This window comes from Euprymna scolopes, chromosome 29, assembly GCF_053919585.1.
Source record: "Euprymna scolopes isolate OS-2025 chromosome 29, ASM5391958v1, whole genome shotgun sequence".
Classification (NCBI taxonomy): Eukaryota; Metazoa; Mollusca; class Cephalopoda; order Sepiida; family Sepiolidae; genus Euprymna; species Euprymna scolopes.
In genome coordinates, this window is record NC_136510.1 from 64,479,064 (window position 1) to 64,492,069 (window position 13,006).

The following is a 13,006-nucleotide window of genomic DNA, read 5'->3' on the forward strand; positions in this document are numbered from 1 at the left end:
TTTTAAATCAAGATTAGACAAGTCTCTCATTATTCCATAATTCCATGTAGAGTCATAAACCTTCTCTAGGTCGAAAAAGATTCCTGATAAATGCTTTCCTTATAGCTGTTTCCAGTCAGACTAGGTGATCAGTTGTCCACAGTCATTTATTATTCTCTCCATTATTTTACACAAACAGTTGATTAATGAGATTGGTCTATAATTTTGCGAGTTTGAATTGTCTTTTCCTGGTTTGGGGATTGCTATTATTGTGGTTTGCCCCTATAAATCTGGGAATTCACCTTCAGTCTATAATTTGTTACAAGTTCTTAGTAATTTTATTGATTCTGTAGGGAGTCGCCACAAGAATTTATAATGGATTTCATCTGGTCCAACAGCTGTGTTGTGGGATCTTTTAATACAATCTTTTAATTTGGTTAATGTAAGCAGTTTATTTTAATCTTCTAGGTTTTTTGATTTAACATTTAGTTTGTACTGTTCGGCATTTTGTTTGATTATGAATTTTGCGATATGGTTTTGAATAGATGATTTTTGGGAAAAGGTTTCAGCTACTAAGCTTGCTCTGTTCTTTTTATTGGTTACTCTGGAGTTATTTTTAAGGAGATGCTTAATTGGTGCTTGATGTTTACCTGCAATTTTTCTGCATCTCTTTGGAAGCAAAGGTTTGTTTTGTTTTTTTTTAGTTTGTGTGTTTGATTGAGGATCTTGTAAGGATTTTTCTTTGTCTTGAAGTAGATCTTGGTTTTGCTTGGGAAATGGATTTGGATTCTTGTTCATTATTTTCTTGTTTTTTTTGGACTTGTTTATTTTTTTGTTTTCCATTTTCTGTATTTCTATCAGTTTCCATCATTTCTAATATTTGCAAACTATTTTTCGTATCTATTGTGTGAGTTTCTTGTTTCTTGGTTCGTTATTGTTTTATTACTGGTTTTATTATCCTCTGACAATTGTTTTGCATGTTTCTATATTTTTTAAGTGCTTTAGTTGTAGGTGGATTCTTATCTATTTTGTTTTATTATTTCTATTGTTTTATTTGAATAAAGGCATTTTTCTTTGAGGTTATTTTGGAATTTTGACCATTCTTCATGCTTTAATGAGATTAGTTTATTAGCTCTTTAAATTCGTTGTATATTTCATGTGGTAGTGTTTTTTATTATTTCATCTTTTAAATATGTTTCAACTATTTTCCTACCTTATAGGAAAGTTATGTTTCTTTTGTGTTTTACCTCCATTATTTCTTTTTCCGTTGCGTATTTTGGAGTGTGCAGGATGGTTTTCTTTGCAGTTTGTACATTTTAATTCATTGGTACACTCTTCTTGAGTGGTTTGGCTCCCTTCCTCTGCAGGTTTCTTTGTGGTGTCCATACTGATAGTAATTAAAGCATCTTAGAGGAGTTGGTATATATTGCTCTACTTTTACATTTAAATAACCAATTTTAACTTCTTTTGATATTATTGTATCTTTTTATATTTATACGTATGTGGTTGATCACTCCTTGTTTTTTTCAGTTCCTTTTTTGTTTTGTCTTCTGATGCTAGAGATAACTCGTAGCTTCAGATCACTCCTTTAGATATATTCAGTCTTTCATGGGGGAAGACTCTGCATTTGTATTTGTAGAATTTATCCACTTTAAGTTTTGGGCATTTTTCTGGTTGGTGACTTCTATTAAGATGTTTCCATTTTTTGGTTTTTTTTATTGTTTTAGGAGTGCTTCTGTTGTTTAGTATGTTCTCTATTAGAAATGATGATAACTCACCAATTTTTTTTTTTTTCTAGTAATTCAATAATCAGAAATCTTGGAAAATTTAATTCTTTTGTGGATGCTAATGCTTTTCCGTTATTTATTTTCTCGTCTTCTGACCTGAAGAAATCAGAGACATCTGAATGGTTTCTTTTTGGTATTTTGTGCCTAAAAGGCAGTTTTTATTTTGTTTTCTATAAATAATTTATTCATTTTCATCTATCATGCTCCCTACTTGCCTTACAGTCCATTATTGGGACATGGCAAGGGGGGGGCACTCTTTTGGTCAATAAAATCTCAAGCATTTTCTGTTGACTAAATTATTTAAAATCAATTTGTTTAGCTAAAGCAGATGTGAAGAGTTTTGGTCTTACCAATTGATTGACGCTTAGCCATCACTTGCCATTATATATTTGGGGATAATGTTAAGAGGGTGGGAGATAAGTATCTTGTTAAGTTTGGGGTGAGTCATATATAATGGGGCTTGACATAAGCTGATTGATCAGATCGGACCTCTCTGACCTTCTGCCTAGCCAAAGTAAGGGCCAAAGTGGTGTGTTAGGGAAAGTGAGGTGCTTAAACCTGACCTCCAAGTCCTTCAGCCACCAGGATTCCATCCTAAGACATCACGGGTCGCCACCCATGGCTAACAGGTAGCCCCATTGAGAGACTTTTACTCTCTGCAGGGAGGCAGTCTGTATATTCTATAGCCCTGCTGACAGGGCTAGAGGAAAGACAGGGTTAGGGTTATAAATGAAGGTTGTTTCTTACCTTAGGAAAACGATGACAAAGAAATATGGATAGTTGTTGTAAGGCTTTCTTCCTTATTGGATCAGGAAATTGGAGCATCGCACAAAAACTGAAATGAAAAAAAAAAATACAAATAAAAATCTTCTCAAAATCAGATTTTATTTCATAAACGAACAACATTTTTAATTAGAAAGCAATAACATCAATAGAAATAAGTGATTCAAAAATGTCATTGTGAAACAAAAAGTCATTTATAAAATTTGCAAAAATTCATTTAATTTTACAATCATTTGGGATCTGATGTCATTTTCAGATAATTTAACTTTATATTTCTATCATATTGAGATGAAGAGTGATCAGTTATTTTTGCATTATTTCGACTACAAGTTTCATCTTGGTTGTTATTTTCATAACATTTTGATTTCTAATGTAACTTCTAATGTTCTTCAGGTGCATCTTTTCAAACTTGTGAATCTCAGAAACAGATATGAATTTTGAAAGGTTCCTTAAATTTGAAACGATTCACTTGAAGGTCAAAGGTTACATCAGCCAAAACACAGTGAAAATAACAAGTAACAGATAAGTCTGAATAATACAAATATTTCTACATGTTTTACACATCTAAAATACAGAAATAATGAATAGGTAAGTTAAAATATAAGTAATGATATTTCATATAAAAAGTTTTCTATTAGTCACTACTGGCATAGCATTTACCATTATCATGAATTATACTTACACCTTAACTCCTGCTAACAATTTGCTGAGATTCACACATTTGGAAACTTCAATTTTGCACAAATTAAGCAACTCCATCAATGCAGAATCTCTGAAAAAAAATGAAATTCACAAATTAATGTACAATTATGGCAGGTCAGTTTCCTGGTTTCAAATGTTATCAATCAAAAAAGGTTGTTTTATAGTCAAAAGAATTAGCAAGTTTCCTTTACCTCCCCCTCATCCCAACTTTTTATTGCTAAGAGATTTTACACACACACACAAAAATTAGACTTTCATCCAGACTTAATAAAATGCATATTAAACTGATTAATAACATGTTAAAGAGAATATATGAATATATGTAAATGCATATTATAAAATAATGATGGTAATATTTTGTCAGAGGAGTGCCACTCCTTCATTCAAAAAAGCAATTTTAGGATAATGTTGCCTGTGTTGGTCACATGTATCACTTCTCCATCGCTGCAGTGTCACTGTCTGAGAGTGTTAATATCGACATCTAGTCTTCCAGGACAGCAAACAATTTCAGTATTATAAAATAAGATATCAGTAATCAGATCATTTTCAGCATCTAAGAAAGAAAGAAAAAAAACTACTCACTCTATTTGGTCTCCGTTTGAATCATGACAATAAGCAGAAAAAATCTGACGATCAAGAAGTTGAGTAATCACATTCAACATCGGAAGTGAAACTCTACAAACAATAAAAATGGAACAATTATATTATTTTTCTATTAAATGATGAATAAAAAGATGCAAAAAGTTTTTAATTCTCCGATTGTAGAATATCATGATTGATCATTAAATTGTTGACACTAAAAGAACACAGTAAAAATATTTTGAGTCAGCTAGTTTGCTTAGGCATCAAAATCCTATAAAAATAAATTTGTGAGAAATTGACAAAAAAAACATCCTAGAAAATTGATAGATACATTTCTAATTTATGAAGAAATAGAATCAAACATTTCAATAAAAACCAAAGAAAGCAACTTACCTATCATTTTTCTGAAAGTTTCTGAAGACTTCAAGTAAAACACTAATAAAATGACTTTGTTTTGGATCAGCAACAGCTGCAGACCTTAGATAAACATCTAATGCAGAACTTGAATGCTGACTCTGAAAATGAGAAATTAAAATCAATATATTATCATTTGATTTAGAAAATGCTGTGAATATTATGTCAAAATAAAACAATATTTTTAAATTTGAAAACTGTAAATATAAAGCAGCACTTACCAAAGACTTGGTTAATCCACCAACCGTAATGCAAAGACCCAATAAAATACTGTATGAATAGACGTCTGAGCTGAGAAGTTGAGCAAACAAGGGAAATATTTCTGACTGTATACCCCAACCAATATCTTTCATTATATCTCTAAAAGAACAAAAAAATAAACATTGCACAGACAAGTTGCAAAAATAGTTTCTTTCTCACAATAGAGACGAGAGAGTGAAAAGGTGTTTCCCAAATGAGATACAACCATTCAGTTTCAAAATAAAATGCATCCATTTTAAGTGTTTAACTTTTAATGTTCTTGTTGGGCAGAAATTAATTGAAAGAATTCTCAGAAAAAAGTTACAATCTTCATGAAGTTTAATGGCTCAAAAATCATCACGCATTTCAAATGTGCATATGGAAATGCATGCAAATATACCAATTCTTAAACAATATTGCAGAGATGTAACAGACCACATCATCAATTTATTAGGGGTATCGAATATTTCAAAATGATACAAGAAAATTCTGACTCTTCTCCTACATCTCTATTCCATTTTTATCTGAGGAACTTTAGTGCGATTTGCTTTCAGAAATGCATTTTACTTTTGAATTTCCTCAAATGTTTTTGGTCAAAAATTTTCAATGAATCTTGTGATCTCATTCCTCTCCTTTCTCAAAATCCCCTGGGAGAAAATGTTCCAAAGTCTATTTGTAGATCTTTTTGCTGAGCTATAATCTAGGTCATCGTATTTGCCATTTTTTCAAGCTGCCAATTGTTTTTCAAATTCAATACATACTGCAAATCCTTTGAACACATTTCTCTTGTCTATATTAACTGGACATCAATTTTTATTAATGTAATTATTTTGAAATACTTCAAAGCATATTTGATTAGTTATTCTGACTAGAGCAAATTACAAGAAGAACTAGAACTACTAGACATTAATAATACTAATATTTTGTATACTACTAGATATTAATAATACTCATATTTTGCATACTACTAGATATTAATAATACTAATATTTTGCATACTACCAGATATTAATAATACTAATATTTTGCATACTACTAGATCATAATACTAATATTTTGCATACTACTAGATATTAATAATACTAATATTTTGCATACTACTAGACATTAATAATACTAATATTTTGCATACTACTAGACATTAATAATACTAATATTTTGCATACTACTAGATAATAATACTAATATTTTGCATACTACTAGATATTAATAATACTCATATTTTGCATACTACTAGATATTAATAATAGTAATATTTTGCATACTACCAGATATTAATAATACTAATATTTTGCATACTACTAGATCATAATACTAATATTTTGCATACTACTAGACATTAATAATACTAATATTTTGCATACTACTAGATATTAATAATACTAATATTTTGCATACTACTAGATAATAATAATACTCATATTTTGCATACTACTAGATATTAATAATACTAATATTTTGCATACTACTAGACATTAATAATACTAATATTTTGCATACTACTAGATATTAATAATACTAATATTTTGCATACTACTAGACATTAATAATACTAATATTTTGCATACTACTAGATAATAATACTACTCATATTTTGCATACTACTAGATATTAATAATACTAATATTTTGCATACTACTAGACATTAATAATACTAATATTTTGCATACTACTAGATATTAATAATACTAATATTTTGCATACTACTAGACATTAATAATACTAATATTTTGCATACTACTAGATAATAATAATACTCATATTTTGCATACTACTAGATATTAATAATACTAATATTTTGCATACTACTAGATCATAATACTAATATTTTGCATACTACTAGACATTAATAATACTAATATTTTGCATACTACTAGATATTAATAATACTAATATTTTGCATACTACTAGATAATAATAATACTCATATTTTGCATACTACTAGATATTAATAATACTAATATTTTGCATACTACTAGATATTAATAATACTCATATTTTGCATACTACTAGATATTAATAATACTAATATTTTGCATACTACTAGACATTAATAATACTAATATTTTGCATACAACTAGATAATAATAATACTAATATTTTGCATACTACTAGATATTAATAATACTCATATTTTGCATACTACTAGATATTAATAATACTCATATTTTGCATACTACTAGATATTAATAATACTAATATTTTGCATACTACTAGATATTAATAATACTAATATTTTGCATACTACTAGACATTAATAATACTAATATTTTGCATACTACTAGATATTAATAATACTAATATTTTGCATACTACTAGATATTAATAATACTAATATTTTGCATACTACTAGACATTAATAATACTAATATTTTGCATACTACTAGATATTAATAATACTAATATTTTGCATACTACTAGACATTAATAATACTAATATTTTGCATACTACTAGATAATAATAATACTCATATTTTGCATACTACTAGATATTAATAATACTAATATTTTGCATACTACTAGATATTAATAATACTCATATTTTGCATACTACTAGATATTAATAATACTAATATTTTGCATACTACTAGACATTAATAATACTAATATTTTGCATACTACTAGATAATAATAATACTAATATTTTGCATACTACTAGATATTAATAATACTAATATTTTGCATACTACTAGATATTAATAATACTCATATTTTGCATACTACTAGATATTAATAATACTAATATTTTGCATACTACCAGATATTAATAATACTAATATTTTGCATACTACTAGATATTAAAAATACTAATATTTTGCATAATACTAGACATTAATAATACTAATATTTTGCATACTACTAGATATTAAAAATACTAATATTTTGCATACTACTAGATATTAATAATACTAATATTTTGTATACTACTAGATATTAATAATACTAATATTTTGCATACTACTAGATATTAAAAATACTAATATTTTGCATACTACTAGATATTAATAATACTCATATTTTGCATACTACTAGGTATTAATAATACTAATATTTTGTATACTACAAGATATTAATAATACTCATATTTTGCATACTACTAGATATTAATAATACTAATATTTATCATACTACTAGATTTTAATAATACTCATATTTTGTATACTACTAGATATTAATAATACTCATATTTTGCATACTACTAGATATTAATAATACTAATATTTTGCATACTACTAGATATTAATAATACTAATATTTTGCATACTACTAGATTTTAATAATACTCATATTTTGTATACTACTAGATATTAAAAATACTAATATTTTGCATACTACTAGATATTAATAATACTCATATTTTGCATACTACAAGATATTAATAATACTAATATTTTGCATACTACTAGATATTAGAAATACTGATATTTTGCATACTACTAGATATTAATAATACTAATATTTTGTATACTACAAGACATTAATAATACTAATATTTTGTATACTACAAGATATTAATAATACTAATATTTTGCATACTACTAGATATTAATAATACTAATATTTTGCATACTACTAGATATTAATAATACTCATATTTTGCATACTACTAGACATTAATAATACTAATATTTTGCATACAACTAGACAATTATAATACTAATATTTTGCATACTACTAGGCATTAATAATACTAATATTTTGCATACTACTAGATATTAATAATACTAATATTTTGTATACTACAAGATATTAATAATACTCATATTTTGTATACTACAAGATATTAATAATACTAATATTTTGCATACTACTAGATATTAATAATACTAATATTTTGCATACTACTAGATATTTATAATACTCATATTTTGCATACTACTAGATATTAATAATACTCATATTTTGCATACTACTAGATATTAATAATACTAATATTTTGCATACTACTAGATATTAATAATACTAATATTTTGCATACTACTAGATATTAATAATACTAATATTTTGCATACTACTAGATATTAATAATACTAATATTTTGCACACTACTAGATATTAATAATACTAATATTTTGCACACTACTAGATATTAATAATACTAATATTTTGCATACTACTAGATATTAATAATACTCATATTTTGCATACTACTAGATATTAATAATACTAATATTTTGCATACTACTAGATATTAATAATACTCATATTTTGCATACTACTAGATATTAATAATACTAATATTTTGCATACTACTAAACATTAATAATACTCATATTTTGAATACTAATAGATATTAATAATACTAATATTTTGCACACTACTAGATATTAATAATACTCATATTTTGTATACTACAAGATATTAATATTACTCATATTTTGTATGCTACAAGATATTAATAATACTAATATTTTGCATACTACTAGATATTAATAATACTAATATTTTGCATACTACTAGATATTAATAATACTAATATTTTGCATACTACTAGATATTAATAATACTCATATTTTGCATACTACTAGACATTAATAATACTAATATTTTGCATACAACTAGACATTAATAATACTCATATTTTGCATACTACTAGACATTAATAATACTAATATTTTGCATACTACTAGATATTAATAATACTAATATTTTGTATACTACAAGATATTAATAATACTCATATTTTGTATACTACAAGATATTAATAATACTAATATTTTGCATACTACTAGATATTAATAATACTAATATTTTGCATACTACTAGATATTTATAATACTCATATTTTGCATACTACTAGATATTAATAATACTCATATTTTGCACACTACTAGATATTAATAATACTAATATTTTGCACACTACTAGATATTAATAATACTAATATTTTGCACACTACTAGATATTAATAATACTAATATTTTGCATACTACTAGATATTAATAATACTAATATTTTGCATACTACTAGATATTAATAATACTCATATTTTGCATACTACTAGATATTAATAATACTCATATTTTGCATACTACTAGATATTAATAATACTAATATTTTGCATACTACTAGATATTAATAATACTAATATTTTGCATACTACTAGATATTAATAATACTCATATTTTGCATACTACTAGATATTAATAATACTCATATTTTGCATACTACTAGATATTAATAATACTCATATTTTGCATACTACTAGATATTAATAATACTAATATTTTGCATACTACTAGATATTAATAATACTCATATTTTGCATACTACTATATATTAATAATACTCATATTTTGCATGCTACTAGATATTAATAATACTCATATTTTGCATACTACTAGACATTAATAATACTAATTTTTGCATACTACTATATATTAATATGAATAATATTTTGCATACTACTATATATTAATAATACTAATATTTTGCATACTACTAGATATTAATAATACTAATATTTTGCATACTACTAGACATTAATAATACTAATATTTTGTATACTACTATATATTAATAATACACATATTTTGCATACTACTAGACATTAATACTAATATTTTGCATACAACAATATATTAATAATACTCATATTTTGCATACTACTAGATATTAATAATATTCATATTTTGCATACTACTAGATATTAATAATACTAATATTTTGCATACTACTAGATATTAATAATACTAATATTTTGCATACTACTAGACATTAATAATACTAATATTTTGCATACTACTAGACATTAATAATACTAATATTTTGTATACTACAAGATATTAATAATACTCATATTTTGCATACTACTAGATACTAAAAATACTAATATTTTGCATACTACTAGATATTAATAATACTAATATTTTGTATACTACTAGATATTAATAATACTAATATTTTGTATACTACAAGATATTAATAATACTAATATTTTGCATACAACTAGATATTAATAATACTCATATTTTGCATACTACTAGACATTAATAATACTAATATTTTGCATACTACTAGACATTAATAATACTAATATTTTGCATACTACTAGACATTAATAATACTAATATTTTGCATACTACTAGACATTAATAATACTAATATTTTGTATACTACAAGATATTAATAATACTCATATTTTGTATACTACAAGATATTAATAATACTAATATTTTGCACACTACTAGATATTAATAATACTAATATTTTTCACACTACTAGATATCAATAATACTAATATTTTGCATACTACTAGATATTAATAATACTAATATTTTGCATACTCCTAGATATTAATAATACTAATATTTTGCATACTACTAGATATTAATAATACTAATATTTTGCATACTACTAGATATTAATAATACTAATATTTTGCATACTACTAGATATTAATAATACTAATATTTTGCATACTACTAGATATTAATAATACTCATATTTTGCATACTACTAGATATTAATAATACTCATATTTTGTATACTACAAGATATTAATAATACTAATATTTTGCATACTACTAGATATTAATAATACTCATATTTTACATACTACTAGATATTAATAATACTCATATTTTGCATACTACTAGATATTAATAATACTAATATTTTGCATACTACTAGATATTAATAATACTCATATTTTGCATACTACTATATATTAATAATACTCATATTTTGCATACTACTAGATATTAATAATACTCATATTTTGCATACTACTAGACATTAATAATACTAATATTTTGCATACTACTATATATTAATATGAATAATATTTTGCATACTACTATATATTAATAATACTCATATTTTGCATACTACTAGATATTAATAATACTAATATTTTGCATACTACTAGACATTAATAATACTAATATTTTGTATACTACTATATATTAATAATACACATATTTTGCATACTACTAGACATTAATACTAATATTTTGCATACTACAATATATTAATAATACTCATATTTTGCATACTACTAGATATTAATAATATTCATATTTTGCATACTACTAGATATTAATAATACTAATATTTTGTATACTACTAGACATTAATAATACTCATATTTTGCATACTACTAGATATTAATAATACTAATATTTTGCATACTACTAGATATTAATAATACTCATATTTTGCATACTACTAGACATTAATAATACTAATATTTTGCATACTACTAGACATTAATAATACTAATATTTTGCATACTACTAGACATTAATAATACTAATATTTTGCATACTACTAGACATTAATAATACTAATATTTTGTATACTACAAGATATTAATAATACTCATATTTTGCATACTACTAGATATTAATAATACTAATATTTTGCATACTACTAGATATTAATAATACTAATATTTTGTATACTACAAGACATTAATAATACTAATATTTTGTATACTACAAGATATTAATAATACTAATATTTTGCATACAACTAGATATTAATAATACTAATATTTTGCATACTACTAGACATTAATAATACTAATATTTTGCATACTACTAGACATTAATAATACTAATATTTTGCATACTACTAGACATTAATAATACTAATATTTTGCATACTACTAGACATTAATAATACTAATATTTTGTATACTACAAGATATTAATAATACTCATATTTTGTATACTACAAGATATTAATAATACTAATATTTTGCATACTACTAGATATTAATAATACTAATATTTTGCACACTACTAGATATTAATAATACTAATATTTTTCACACTACTAGATATCAATAATACTAATATTTTGCATACTACTAGATATCAATAATACTAATATTTTGCATACTACTAGATATTAATAATACTAATATTTTGCATACTACTAGATATTAATAATACTAATATTTTGCATACTCCTAGATATTAATAATACTAATATTTTGCATACTACTAGATATTAATAATACTAATATTTTGCATACTACTAGATATTAATAATACTGATATTTTGCATACTACTAGATATTAATAATACTAATATTTTGCATACTACTAGATATTAATAATACTCATATTTTGCATACTACTAGATATTAATAATACCCAAATTTGGTAAACTACTAGATATTAATAATACTAATATTTTGCACACTACTAGATATTAATAATACTAATATTTTGCACACTACTAGATATTAATAATACTAATATTTTGCATACTACTAGATATTAATAATACTCATATTTTGCACACTACTAGATATTAATAATACTCATATTTTGCACACTACTAGATATTAATAATACTAATATTTTGCATACTACTAGATATTAATAATACTCATATTTTGCATACTACTAGATATTAATAATACCCAAATTTGGTAAACTACTAGATATTAATAATACTAATATTTTGCACACTACTAGATATTAATAATACTAATATTTTGCACACTACTAGATATTAATAATACTAATATTTTGTATACTACTAGATATTAATAATACTAATAT

The 13,006-nt window shown here is 24.0% G+C and overlaps 1 protein-coding gene across 1 annotated transcript in view; it reads right to left on the minus strand.

Annotated features, from left to right (window-relative positions):
• Positions 1-13,006, minus strand: part of LOC145252668 (tubulin-specific chaperone D-like) — a gene marked incomplete in the record, with an annotated part of 249,915 nt that overhangs the window by 102,110 nt on the left and 134,799 nt on the right. Inside the window, 5 exon segments of the mRNA XM_080112451.1 lie at positions 2,514-2,601; positions 3,232-3,321; positions 3,834-3,926; positions 4,227-4,348; positions 4,469-4,607. Coding sequence (XP_079968577.1) covers positions 2,514-2,601; positions 3,232-3,321; positions 3,834-3,926; positions 4,227-4,348; positions 4,469-4,607 — 532 coding nt within the window.